This window comes from Rhamphochromis longiceps, linkage group LG11 (genome assembly GCF_057381845.1).
Source record: "Rhamphochromis longiceps isolate RC_006_pf linkage group LG11, R_longiceps_female_GT1.1, whole genome shotgun sequence".
Classification (NCBI taxonomy): Eukaryota; Metazoa; Chordata; class Actinopteri; order Cichliformes; family Cichlidae; genus Rhamphochromis; species Rhamphochromis longiceps.
In genome coordinates, this window is record NC_140567.1 from 17,828,344 (window position 1) to 17,843,572 (window position 15,229).

A 15,229-nucleotide genomic window follows, 5' to 3' on the forward strand; every position below is an offset into this window, starting at 1 on the left:
ATCCCAGTGGTAACGCCACATGTTTGTGTTGCATGCATGTTTTACGGTACCTATGGTGAACATGGTATCCTGCTGCATTGATGTTCCAGCCAGGCTCTTTAGGGTCGGGGATCTTTGCTGTCTTGGCGATCAGATGCTGAACATCCCTCCACGTCAGCTCAGGACTAGGGCAAGAGACATAAAACAGAATATCATCAAACGCATCTTTCCTTTCGGCCTGTGTTCTACACCGACTGAAACCACAGAGGAAACACTTCAACTCTGCGTGATACTCTGAAAAGAGACCTGCAGGGAGCTCAGCGCTCCAGTCTTGTGCAGAAAAAAGCTGGAGGACGGTTTTATGGGGTGTACAACACACTTTATCAGGCCCACATGTAAAGCTTGCACTGTATTAATGCAAAGGTTTATTGATACATAAACTGCCGCGATGAGACGCTGCCATACCTTTAATAGCAGGTCCTCTAGACATAAAAGCACCTACTTAAAGTCAAGCTTACATTTTTAATAATGGTGTCACTAAAAACTGTGAATCCAACAAAGAATATATGAGACTTTAACAAAAGAGCCAAGAGAGTCGAATGTAGAAAAAATCTTCTTTTTAATCCCGGGCAGGGGAATTCTAATGGAGCGGACTCAAGTGTCATGTCAAGCAATATACTAATGGAATCCAATTAAGACCTTTAAACTGTGCAGAGAGCTGGAGGATATTAGCTCAGTTTTCTATAACAAAAGACCAAAGGGTCGTCAATGAGGGCTTTTTCAGGATATAAAAAGCATAAAGGAAATTGGGTTTTTCTGCTTTATCCACTCATTATTGTTCCCTAAGAAAATGACTTGAATGGAGCATAAGAAAACCGCTTGGCTACCCATTCTGAACACCTTTTCTTTTTTTTTCCTGTTCCTGAGGAGAAACGCTTCTGCTGTGTGCCTCAACATCTGTACACAGGCACTCATTTCTCCAGTACAGAAGGATAGAAGGAAGGTAATTAAAGGTATACTACACAGCTAATTTCTCCCATCATTAATGATAAAACTGCAACACATCATGCATGCATCCGGCTCCGCGCTAAGGTGTAACGTCTCAGTCAACGGCGAAATCTGCACTAAGACGTGGAGATTTAAAAAAAAAAAAAAAAAAAAAAAAAAGGCCTTTGGAAAGTAAAAGGGGGAAGAAACCCACAAGTAGCCTCTTCATTATTGTGCGGCTGGGTGTTAGACATCTTGGGAGATATCAGGCGCAGATGTAAACAGATGTATTCCATTCACGTATTTGAAAAAAATAAAGCAGAACAAAAGCGGGGAGAGAAGCTTTCATTAGCAGCATAAAACAAAACCCTGGCAAGCAGCACGAACAAGCAGCTAAAACAACATGATAGGAATAATACCAGTAACACTAATAATAGACGGATAGAATGAAACAAAACACAACGCACAAACAATTATTTTAAGCTTTGATTTCAAAGGGATTGGACTGTGCACGTGTGTGCGTGGGGTGGTGTGTAAGCTTTGTACTTTTGAACTGTTGCTGCTCACCGCGTGCATGCGTGTGTGTCTGTGCGCGAGTGTGCGGTCTGTATTATATATTAGCGGCAGCAGCGTGATTCCGATGTGTGCACTCCCCCACCTCTATCATCAGCACCACCACCACCACCATCACCCCTCTGGTGGAATCAGAGAAAGCCCCGCGGCCCCGGCTGGTTTGCATAAAGCAAACAAAATTAAATTTGCTTTGCTAAATCAAAGCATGTATGGTATTCCAAGCTGCTCTCTCTGGGACAAATTACTTCAAACGGCCTCCTTTGTATCATAACAGAATAAAAAAAAGAAAAAATCAGCCCAATCAGCGGCTCTCCAAAACTCTCGACTCAGGAATTAATTATTGAACCGAGGGCTTTTCTCTCTCCTAGCAGTCAGCGACACAGATCTATTTATTTTGGAAAAGTCGTTTTGCTCTTAAAAACACACTGTTGGCTGAGAGCGCAGTGCTGCTATCTCCCTCTCTTTCTCTCCCGCTCTCTCTCTCTTTCGCAGTGTTTTCACTCCTCTTTGCAGCACAGCCCCTGAAGGGACGTGTGAATAGGTTTAGGCCACGAAATTAATATGAAAACCCCACGACCAGCATCCGCCATAGTGCTGGTTAAACAGAACTATTGCTTATGCTGTAATGGACTTAAGATGAACTGAGCTGTTAACTTGTGAGGTTTATTTCAGACAGAGGTGGCTGGGTTTTTTTCGCTGCAGGAGCTCTTTGTAGGAATGCTAGATGTGCGTTTCTTTCTTTCCACTGCTTTTAGTTTAGTTGCCACAAGTTCAAAGCACTATTAAAGTAGAACAATACAAGTTAATTATGGTTTCTAAACTAAGTTTTGCCAACATCTCTAGTAAATCCACTAATTATTTATGACATCCTAGATGTATTTATATTTTTGACCACCTATTGTATGGTGGAACAGTGGAGTAGTGGGTAGCACTGTTGCCTAGCAAAAGGTCCTGGGTTCAAATCCACCATCCACAGCCTTTATGTGTAGAGTTTGCATTTTTTCCCAGAGTCTGTGTAGATTCTTCCTGGGTACTCTGGCTTAATCCCACAGTCCACAGTTAGCGGTGTTAGGTTCAACTGGTGATTCTAAACGGGCCATAGGTGTGAATGTGATTATTGGTGCCTCTCTGTGTTGGCAACCTGTCTAAGTTGTCCCCTATCACCCTATAGTAGCTCCAGCCTCCTCGTGACACTGAACTGAATAAGTGGGAGAAAAGGGATGGATGGATGCAGCCAGTCTCACACGTAGAGTTTAACCAAAAACATTTGTGGGAAAACATTGTCTAAAGTTGAAATGCATCAAGTAGCAGCAACATGGTAAAGTCTAAGGGGGATTCTTTTTGAAGCTGTTACTATTTTGTATTTTTAGTGCGCTTAGAAAAGCATTTAACTGCAGACTGACTGCTACTGCAGTGAGTAAATGTCATATCTGGTTTGATGCCATTTAACAGCGCTATTACCAATGTACATTTTGGTGCATCCCCACCAGAAATGCGATCAGCTATTATCTACAAATGTCATATACGAAATCAAAAAAGCACAGATAAAACCGTTACTCGTGCTAGCTTGCAAAACAGGCTGCAGTAGATGTTTATAGTGAAGGACTAGGTGGTGAAATACAATAGCTGTCAAGGTAGCAGCAATATGCTGTTTCATCTCTGGACTCATCACATACTGTTCCTGCCTAGAAGCCTTTCTGGTCATACTTTAATGCAACAGGTACCATGATAGCATCCCATTCTTTTTGATGTACCTTTATCATTATTTCCAGCATGCACGGCACTGTTTACCATTTTACCATACAGAAAGCAGGTGATTACATGAAAATCAGCCAGAAGACGGGCGTCCTGTCTGGGACATGATTATAAACTGAAATTTTACTTTTGTTTATAACTTGAATTTTCAGTCACTATATGGGGAGTGAAGATACCACATTTCATTATTAAGTTTAAAAAACAAAGCTCTCTTTCACAGCATTAACTGCTTATTATAAGAAAACATCTCCAATCTGCAAGTTTTGTTGTCACAGTTAAATGTTCCACATCAGTAAAAACACCAGCAGGGCACTTTTTCCTTGGAGCCTCATGGTGTCCATTTCAGATATAGAGGGACTCCTATTGAACTCTGTCTGACTATAGAGTTTATATTACACTTCGGAAACACCAGCTGTGTTAGAACATGATGCTGACCCTGACCAAGCAACAGAGTGTCCTGATTTGGGACTGAGAACTGATTGACTGTTGTTTGCTAGGCAGATACCAAAGCTCTCCAGTTAACATACTTTCCTAAAGATTGTATTTGTAACTTTAACTCCGTCACAATGACTGCATGCACACAACACCAGCACTTACCTGATTCTACTGAAATGAATTAATCCCAACTTTTTTTTTCTTTTTAAATGCCGCTCTGACTTTAAGCCTTTAAGCTGAAATGTTTCAAAAAGAATGCTGGGATTACTTCTGCTGCACATAGGACAAACATATGACAACTCGTACACAACAAACTAAGAAAATACGTGGACGAACTCGTGTTTCCTGTCATGGATTATCTTACTCTGTCGAAGCTGTTTTCACTAGTGTGAAATTATAATTGCTGACAGCGTCGTCTTCTGTGAGCTAAACTGCGACATTCGGAATAGAGGAGCCGAGTGATCGCTGGTCTGCTGGGGCAGAGTTCGGCTGTATACGAGCAGCCCCTCAAACCCTAACAGCCGTCATCTCCTCGCCAAGGCTCACAAAGCAGCACAGCAGCCATCACAGTGAGCACACAACTGTTTACAAATCCCCAGTTAATAGGATCAGGCCTCATTGACTGGGCCGCTTCGATGTGTCTGATGTAATCTATTAGCTGTATGATAGTCAGTGTCTCAGTCCAATCGATAAACCTGGGCCTCCATATTGCTCCACTGTGGACTGTTACTCCTCTTTAGTGCTGCTTAGAATGCAGGCTTAGTGGCTATAAAAAGTGTGTGCTTGTGCGTGTGTCTGTGTGTATGCTTACCTACTTATTCTTGTATTTTAGATACAATACGCACTTGTATGAAATTTTGAGTTTTTTAGTATTTTTGCTGTAAAACACAGCTGATGTGAAACAGTTAAAAATGTTAATTGTGCCGCATTTCAAAGCATTAAGGGAAGAAACGAGACACATTTGTGTGTTTTGTGTAATAACATTGACACTAAACATGTATAACAAACATGCATCTACACACAGGTGTAATACTCTACCATACAACAGTCCATATGTGTGTCTGAATGTGGCTTTACTGTACGTGGAGTGTCTGGGAGTGCATGTTCATGCGTGTGCGCGCTGTGTTTTTGTGCGCAAGTGTGTCTGTAGCTGGTATAACTGGGTTTCCAATTAAGTTGAACCACAGGCTGGATCAATGCTAGTCCTCTGTGTGCAGGAATGAGAAGCCCTGGGCCCTCCGAGCATGCCCACGAATAATTTATCACTCACACTGGGCCCAGGCAGAGAGGAGGAGGAGGAGGAGAAGGACTGGCATGAGGAGAAGGAGACAGGGAGCGTGAGGACAAAGTGTCCAGCCCGGAGAGAGAACGGCAAATATGGGCAATCGAGGAGACAGAAAGATGGAGGGGTGAAGAAAGCAAGAGAGAGCAAGACCCAGAGGAAAACAATGTCAGCTCTCGATCATTTAGAAGCATTACTCTCCACTATTTTTTTTTTCTTCCAGTAAACAAGCATTGAAAATGAAATACTGTAGGGAGCACAAGCTATGTAATTCTTTTAACCATACTTTCAAATGCTGTAAGCTGGAAAGAGAGAAGAAAAGATAAATAGAGCCATTATTTTACTGTCAGTTTTCCAAAAATCTGTCACTTTCATGTTCCCACAATATAAAGGAAAGTCTTGTTGATTTGACTATATATTTTTTTTGCATGATCAATCAATAATATTTTTACAACTCCCATCTGGGTTATGATTTACACAATTTTACAAATTTAGCTTAACACATTGTAACTTGTAATGATGTTTTTTATACTCCTCACCCTTATCATAAACATGAATGTCATGGTAAATTTGGGCCTTTATTACTTTTCTAACTGTTCTTTTTTCAAAGACAGAATTACTGTACAGTACAAATCTTTATGGATTTAAAAATTAATAACTGGGTTGGAAAATCATTTGGGATCTTCTTGAATCCAAGCAGGGTCAAATTTATGCATACATAGTCAAATATATCCAAACACACAAGGAGAATTATAGATGGAGTGGTCTTATGGAGCCATTTCTAAACAACAGCTAATTCCAATATCAAACAAGTAGAAATTATTCTGATTTGTTACCACTTTTCCCCAAAGAGGATCTAGAAGAAGACCTAAACTGTCACCCTTTGATGAGAGGAAATGAATTAGGATGTTAAGGAATGACTTTGGAACCACCGACGCTCAAGCCTGCCATGAACTGGAAGCTGTTGGAGCAGCTTTGCATCCCGTGTGTGAGTTTTGCATCGCCATAGACTGAGAAGATACCAACCACGAAAGAAGCCCCTGGTCCAACACCGACATCTTCAAGCTGAAGTGAAATTTGCAGCTCCCTACACGGACAAGCCAAAAGCCTTCTGGAGAAAATTATATGATCAGCTGAGACAAAGATTGAGCAGTTTGACCACAGGGACAAGACAAGTTTGGGGGAGTAAACGTGAGGCTTTCGAACCTGAGACCACTGTACCAACTATCAACCATGGTGGTGGTAGCATCATGCTCAGGCGCTAGTTTGCTTTCAGTACACAGGACAAAATGTGTGGAATAATAAAGGAGGAGGACTACGTCTGAAGTCCTCAACTTCACCTCAAATCAACAGCTAGACCAGGGATGTCGAATTCAAGGCATCGAGGGCCGGTGTCCAAATTTGGCCCGCAGCCTAATTACATTTGGCCCGCGAAGCCATACCAAATTATTATTAGAGCTGGCCTACTGGTATTATACAGCCAATATATATATTGTTTAGTATTAAGCTTTGCTTGTTCTATATTCAGTTTTTCAGCAAAATGTGTTTGAGTCCATAAGAAGAGATTTTTTTTCAATAAATATTAACGTTAGCCCGCGACCTTGTTCCAGTTTTGAATTTTGGCCCACTGTGTATTTGAGTTTGACACCCCTGTTTTAGATGAAACCCTGGGTCAACACACCTGAATCAAATGATTAGTTCAGGCCTCTGGAAAATTTCAAGACATGTTGAGGAGGTAATTTAGCCATATAAATCAGCTATGATGTATCAAGGACTAGAGATGGACCGATCCGATATTACGTATCGGTATCGGTCCGATACTGACCTAAATTACTGGATCGGATATCGGAGAAAAATAAAAAATGTAATCCGATCCATTAAATATCACGAAAGCACCTCACAAAACTTGCAACACGCCGTAACTCACCTCAGAACGTTAGCACGTCGGAGCAGTATGCATCACGTGATAGAGCGGCTGTGGCATGCAGGACCTGTCGGTGGTCTGGATAGCATGTGGAGCTTCGCTAGCAACCCGGCATTTCATCTCCGACAAAGTTATCCCGAGAGAAGTAAAGCAAGTGTGTAAGTCCATCTCTGAATGTTTGTAAAGCATTCCTGCGTTAAGCTTAACGAGCGACTGCCTCTCCTGCTGCTACTTCAATCATGAAACTGCTTAATGATCAGCTGATCGGCTTTTCTGTCGCGAGTCCGTCTCTCTGGTTTGTTTTTGGCCCACTTTGCACCAGAAAGAGGAAACCAGCGGCTGAACAACAGCAGCACATTTAAGCTTGATAAGCTGTTGTTAGAATGTATTTAATATTACCTTCTACTCGAGGATCTTTTTCTACGTAGCTGACGGCTGGTAACTGTGCAGGGGCGGATCTAGCAAAGTTTAGCCAGGGGGGCCGATAGGGCATTAACAGGGAAAAGGGGGCACAAAGACATACTTTTCTTTCTTATTCTCATTTAAAATGTCTCGCTTTTAATAAATAATTATCCGAATCTTACACCCAAAGTTTTAATTTGATGTAAAATGAATAGAAGTCAATTACTGTATATAGTGACTATTAAGTCTAATATATATACCCTAGTAAGCTATAGTACTTTTTACTTTGAGAAGGTACCATCTGTGCAGTCTGCAATTTTGTTGAAGAAAGATGTTGAATCTATTTAATATTTCTTGAAAAATAATTGATTTCTGTGCATTTTTTTTCACACTGCATCAAATTAAGGTTGATTACGTTGATTAAGCATCATGAGGTGGAGCGTGAGGGGTGGTTCCCTATTTTTTATTTATTTTTGTTGTTGCTGGGAGTTGGAACCCTATTAGTTAGGTTGCTTAATATTTATGCTAAGTACTCTTTAAAATACCAGAATAGGGAGGATGGTGTAGGTTTAAGTTTATTAGATTGATCAGTATTGCTGAACTATGAAATATTTTTTTTTTTGCATATAGGTATAACAGAATAGCTTTAGTGTAGTTGTTGTTTTAAACTTGAGTATGAACTTATACAAAATGCAGCAAGATATTTTTAAAAAAACAGTTTTGTTGATTAAAAAACACTATATCGGATTCATATCGGTATCGGCAGATATCCAAATTTATGATATCGGTATCGGTATCGGACATAAAAAAGTGGTATCGTGCCATCTCTATCAAGGACACATCTAAAACCTGCAGGACACCCGCCCTAGAGGCCTGGAGTTCGACATCTGTGAGCTAGACGGTTAAAACTTAAACACAATAAAGTGTTCCAAAAGGACAATGATCGCTGGCAGACATCAAACCTGGTTTTAGGATGGATAAAGCAGGCCAACCTTGAACTTCTGGCCTTCTCAAAACCCAACTTCAACCCTATTGAAAGTTTGTGGAGCATGCATGCGTGGACCACGACAGGAAATCAACCAATTTAAATGAACTACACCAATCACTACTGAATGTCTTATACTAAAATGGCTTCTTTCTCTCCAATTAAATTGGCTTGTAAGTTTTTGTGTGATCCTGCTGACAAACAGTCAGTCAAAGAAATGGCAATTATCACGATCTCCACCTCTGTTTATGCCTTGGTGGAAGAATTATAGTTGAGACACATTCAAATTTTGGCCTCATTTTGACCTCTGATGAAAACTAATGGGTTCACAAATGTGTGCATCAAATCTGTCAGTATATTTAGGTAGTAATTCATCTATCCTAAACCACAAAAGTCAATCTGAAAAATGGTGCTCAGTGTAAGACATTACATGGCTATCCACTCATTGGTGGTTGGGCTATTTCTCAATATAAACCTCAAATTGAAAACATGGCGAGTAGCCAAACATTAACCATTATCACCTCCATCTCTAAAGTAATAGGTTCCACTCCATCATGCATCCTAGACGTATTTGCAGCTGAAAGAGACTGAAGCATTTGCATGCACCCTGATGCTCGCTTTACAGAAGCTCTGCATGTGCAATTTTCCTGTTCTTTTCTTTTTATGTTAGCAGTAACTGAAGGAGAAATCACTAACAGTGGAGCTTGTTAGCCAGCAGGGTGTAATGTGCTGGTACAAGACAAGCAGCAGTTTAAACCTCACTGTCTCATCCCAGGCGGCACATCTTCTGCTTGGACACTTCGCATTAAGATCTGCAGAGCTACATCACAGCTCTAGTTGAAAAGCAGAGAAACTAACACACATGCAGATATAGATTTGCAGAGAAGCACAGAGCTGCCCACATAAACAAGCAAATGCACATAACAGGAGCAAAGTGCACACACACACACACACACACACACACACACACACACACACACACACACACACACACACACACACACACACACACACAAACACAAACACATTAATACAGACACATTTCACACAATATAAGAAACACAGTCTATCTCAATGACCCAAAAACATACGCAGATGTATAAACATACAGAGAAACGTATAAACGTAGATACAGCACATCAACTGCTGAACAGTTACACACATATATATACACTGTCTCCACCCTGTGGAGTGTCAGAGTCCAATATTACCCCTGCCACTGTCTTTAGCTCATCTCTATTAATCTCACAGTAGCGAGGCGTGGACTGGCAAGAAGCTCCACGTCGCTCTGTAATCTTCTCTTAATGTGCTGCACTCTAAGCCTAAGTGAACCCATTTGGAGTGACTGTGAGCAGACTGAGATTCCTCCCATGTTATCTGAACAAGTGTTACTAATGGGTTTATCAATTAGGCAAAGTCCAATAACTGCATGCCCGCAATCTCCTTTAAACACACTCCACTAATGTCGCCCTGAGTTCTGTGGTTAATGGGTACATGTGTACACGTGTGTGCTTGTATGATTGCAAGAACCATGACCAGTGCGTATGTATGTCTGCATTTGTGTGATTTATACTTCTCTGTGTGTGCGCGCGAGTGTTTACGCCGCATAAACAGATGAGCGGCTAATATGCTTAACATGCATATTTGGATCTTTGCATAACAAGTTGGGGAATTATACTGTTCAATGTGTGTTTGCACATAAATAAAATCCTTTTACGTATAAAATTGTATCAAAGATATCTCTGTCTCTGTATTCATTGCTTCCTTTTCTAGTGTATAGTCAATATGTATATGCTCCCAGCTTTGAATATTGTATGTGCGATGTATGCATGCATATTTTCTAATGACCAACTCTTTAAATTGTGGGAAAATATATGAAGTATGTTGTTGTTGTTTTAAAGGTGTTAATAGTTAATTTTGTTTTCTCATTTCACAGTAATGTAACTTGATTAAAGTTAGTACACTGGTCATTATTTTTAGTCATGTAGAGGTGGCAATGTTGGTCTCTCAGTTAGTTACTCAGTTGGCTGGTTCAGACTGAAATATGAAAGGAACTATTTGGAAAAAAAGCCGGGTGTTTTTTATATAGTCATCAGCCAGCTTTTTCCTTTAGTCACACCATGACGACATTTTTGTGTCTGAGCAAACAGTATTCAAAGCGATACATAAAGCGTGGTACTCACATTCATGTTCCACTCAGACTGAACAGACTAGAGCACTGCATGATCGCAAAAAGCATGGCAGCCCAGAAAACAGATTAAATCCTCTCTGTTGCAAAACCTGTCAGTGATGTATGAATGAAATAAAGCTAAGAATGAATGTGACTCGCATGTTAAACAGCCAGGCTATCTAAGGTATCGTCTATAAGGCCAATGAGTTTTATAATCATGTTAATCCCACACGTATCTTACAATATGTATAATAGCAGTATCGTCACATGTAGGTCATTAAAAAAAATCCCCTCTTGCTGTGTATGTATTTGTAAGAGGGCATAGATGACACTAACCTTCGCTGGTAGGCATTAATATCGGCGATATCATTGCTGACGATTTGTGTATGTGTGTGTGTGTGTCTGTCTGTCTGTGCATGTGGCACACTGGTTAAGTAAAGACCAATTAGAGTGAGTGGATTCACTATTTTTATGTGCACCAATAAGAATACAGGCTGATTACCCCTTAACCCCCCAGAGAGAAGGTTTTATGTAATATTTGTCTTTTCAATTCAAAGGATACAGACAGAAAGAGAGAATACTGGAAAAGGGAAGATAATAAAGTATTCTAGAAAATGATGAACATGATTTTCATGTCCAAAGTGAAACTGTTATATTGCAGCTGATTAGACACATAATAATCATTTATTTGTGGTCTTTACCATAAGAACAATGATTTTCTTCTGTCTAAGCAACATTTATAAAAAGCCAGCTTTTCAGAAATATTATTATCCAAAGAAAATACACTAATAAAACAGCTGATCGAATGCCGTTATATTCCAGACGGATGCTATTATCAAAATTCAACATATGGCATGAATTTGCCATAAAGCACCTAGAGCTGCAATGCATTGATGGCTAAACTGCCCAAAGAGACAAAAGTGCTTAAGAGATTTTATAAGTTCTTACTTGAGCAAAGGGAGCTAAATGATAAAATTGATCTGATCTGATCTCAGAACAGGTATGACTCGGGTTAAAGAGGAGGCAATCCATCTTTCTAGACAGCCAAAATAGTCAACTTGAAATGGATGGACAGAAAGGTGGACAACTGCATGTCCAAACTAGGAGGTGGAATCACAGCAAAGCCCAATCTCCATCTCCTCGTGAGCAAATGGATAGACAGATTGATAAATGGACTGAGAGAAACAGAGATAAAGTGACAGACACGGTGATAAAGTGAACAAACACAGACAGAAAGACTGACAAACAGGATGAGTGAAGAATTGATTTGGTCTCATGGTTCATTGGACAGCCGTCAAAATGGATGGAGGGAGATGGATGGCAAAACAGGCAGACAGGCCAACATAGACACTGACACCTTGACACAGGAACAAGTTGAAGGCTATTCTGAAAGCACAGAAAGCAATCCATAGAAGCTTCTTTATATCAGTACTTAAGAGAGTGCATGACCGCAATGCCAGCAGAAAATCTTCTGTATTGCCAGTCTTGTTTTTTTTGACAGTCATGATCTCTTTTTTGGAAAAAAAAGATCACGACTCCAGGAAAACAATTAATCAATCATGAGGAGTGCAGTTTCAACACAATTATAGGTGGAGATAACAGAGTGATTGACAGAGGCATAGAATCATTATTAGGCAGCAGTAATGGGTAGATTTTGTATCAATAACCCTGCGTATATGTTCACAATGAGCCAATCTGCAAAAAAAGGTTTAAACTGATGGTATGTGTGTTAATAGTGGAGGTGACAGTTGAATCAAGGATTTGCCTCATATTATAAAGACTGACTGCAACTTGACACAAGCAGCTCTGTGCATTGTAATAAATACTTTGCTAACTTATACATATAGTGGTGTTAGCCAGCTTATGTTAGAGCCTCCTTCATACTCTATGAACTATGCATGTCTGTACCAGATTTCATAGGAATCTCTTCAGCACTAGTTGCGATATTTCAGAAGCACAGTGGTGTACCAACAGGCTAAACACTTTTAATCAACAGTCACGTGGCCAGCATCGCTCGGATGCCGAGACGCATAGTTTGTAGAGCTTGCCGTCTTTCTGCATAGTCGATCGTTGCAGACCTCCAAACTTCACGTGTCCTTTAGATTAGCTCAAGAACAGGTTCGTAGACAGGTTCATTGAAGGTGTTGCCATAGCTGAGCAGCTGCATCCAAGCCTAACATCACCGAGCACGATGCAAAGCATCAGATGCAGTGTGTAAAGGACGCCGCCACTGGACTCTAGGGCAGTGGAGATGTGGGCTCTGAAGTGAGGATTCACACTTTTCTGGGTTTGGTGTTTGCCAGGAAAACATTACTTGTGTGACCGCATTGTATCAAGTCCAGAGTTTGGTGGAGGGGGGATTATGGTGTGGGGTTGTTTTTCAGGAGCTTGGTTAAACCCCTTAGTGGAATGAACTCCTAATGCTTTGGCATATCAAGACAATTTTGATATTTCTTGCTCACAACTTTGTTTGGGGATGGCCCCTTATGACTGCGCACCAGTGTACAAAGCAAGGTCCATAAAGACAAGGAGGAGCAAATGTAGTGTGGAAGAACTGACTGGATTGCACAGAGTCCTGACATCAAAATGCCTTTGGGCATTCTCATGAAACATCAGTGTTTGACCTCACAAATGTGCTTCTGGGAAAGTGGTCAAAATTCCCATAAACACACTCCGAAACCTTGCGGAAAGCCTTCCCAGAGAGTTGAAGTAGTTAAAAAGGGTTGGTCAACATCCTATGGATGAAGAATGGGATGTGATGGCAATACAGTGTAAATACACATTACATACAAATTGTCTGCATATACTAAGGCACAGGAAGTTGTGGATGCTATACATTAGACAGGTTGTATCTGATTAATGAAGATAAAATAAAAATACTCTTGAATGTGCAAAAGTGAGCATAGTAGAATATATGGATTTGTGCGTCTGAGGGGAGAAAGAGTGAGACACAGAAAGAGCAAATGTGAGAAAGAGAGCAAGAAAGATATACAGAGAGAGTGAGAGAGAGGACCCAGTTCCATAAAGACGTGAGCAGAATGCAGTTGGTCTGAGCAAGAGAGGTGATATATAGTTTAGTCAGTAGCAGCGGGTCACGACAAAGCCTTTAACAGTAATGTCCTGGGAGTCGTCTCGCCCAGGGGACCCGCGCTCCATTTTACAGCCAAGCGACTGAGACTGAGAACGCTGCAGCATGACAGCTGGAGCAGTAAAGCCGGCCTCTAGTACCATCTATAACATGAAGGAGGCGTAGACGCACCCGATACCACCACAAAACACCAGGCTCGAGGCCACACCGACAGCTGGCGAGTTAGGAGGGATGAAGAATAAGGGGGCTTGGGAAATTGTACGAAGTGGCAGGCAAGACAAAGGAGTGAGAAGAAGAAAAAAGAGTGAGGAGATAAATTTGCAGATTCAGACAAAGGCAAAAAACAAATGCGTAGGAGAAAATAATGATCTACATCAAAGGAGGGACCAAAATAACAAATAGAGGAAAAGGAAGAGAGTAAGGGGGGAAAAGGGTAGGAAAGGATCAGAGGTGTAGAATTTTAATGTAGAAAAACAAAACAGAACACTGTTTATATCTGTTTATGTGTTCCTTTTAGTCGTAAAATCATCCACTAAATGACTCTGTGAATTGTTAAAATCATTAATATAAAGTAAATAAATAACCCCAGCTTTGTTTTGAACGTTTAAACAGTGCAAACAGGCATTGTGAGACAAACTGTATCATATTTTATACAAAACTGATTCTATTATAATAGAAATAATGACTAACAAAATAAACGAAAAGAAGAAAAAAAACTGCTTGTTTGACATAAAGCTAAAAGTTTCACCTAACTGCACCAAACTTTAGCAATAATGATCCTATGTAGGGCTGGGCCATATCATACCATTCACAGTAATACCGGTATAATGTTGGGCAACGATAAGAAAATGAAATATCGCGACAGAATATGGGTAAAACGCGCATGCGCAATGCCTTTGTTTTCATACACAGATGGCGGAAAAAGCATGGCGGAGAATGAGAAGGGCGAAAGTGGATCGTTGAATGAAACGGATGAACCAGAATTGGTTTGTAAAACTGCTGCAGCTTCAGTGGTGTGGAACTGGTTTAGTTTTCGTCCGTCAGATACACAACAAAGCACTATTTTTGGTAGAGCATGCTAGCGGGCTGTCGTTATTACCGTGTTGTTTGGAAAATACGGCACACTTAAAATCAATCCTTTGATTTTTCTAATAATCGACAGTGCCTTATGTATGGATTCTGGTTGTGTTTACTGACCTCGAAACGATTTTATGTGGAACACGGCGCTCGAAAATCTGTCAAATGTTTTAGTACGGCTTTGCAAAGCTACGAAGCCGCAAACGCTTGATGGATTGTCGGAGCATTACGGCTACCATAGTCAGGAGCCTCGCGGAGTGATACGTACTGTGCTTCAACATAATATTACCGTATTGTGTGTGTATAACCTCTTTTTAAGTTTTGTGGATATCATACATGGTTATGCTGAGGATATGTCGGCCAATCTCCACTGAAAATGCCTTTTGGTTAAACTGTCAGCAAGGAATTTGCACTGTTAAATTTTTATGTAACTTCAATGCACATAAAAAACAGCTGCTTGTTGAAGTGAAGATAGATTGATGTTTTTTTTTTTTGGGGGGGGGGGGGGGGGGGGGTTGCACTAATAAAGTTGTGGAGTTGTAAAGTATTTTGTGTAGTGTCAATTATATCGT

At 40.6% G+C, this 15,229-nt stretch overlaps 1 protein-coding gene across 1 annotated transcript in view; it reads right to left on the reverse strand.

The window, feature by feature from the left end:
• Positions 1–15,229, reverse strand: part of LOC146658833 (furin-like protease kpc-1) — a 222,907-nt gene that overhangs the window by 52,456 nt on the left and 155,222 nt on the right. Inside the window, exon 13 of the mRNA XM_085422572.1 lies at positions 51–164. Coding sequence (XP_085278698.1) covers positions 51–164 — 114 coding nt within the window. The remainder of the gene's footprint in view (positions 1–50; positions 165–15,229) is intronic.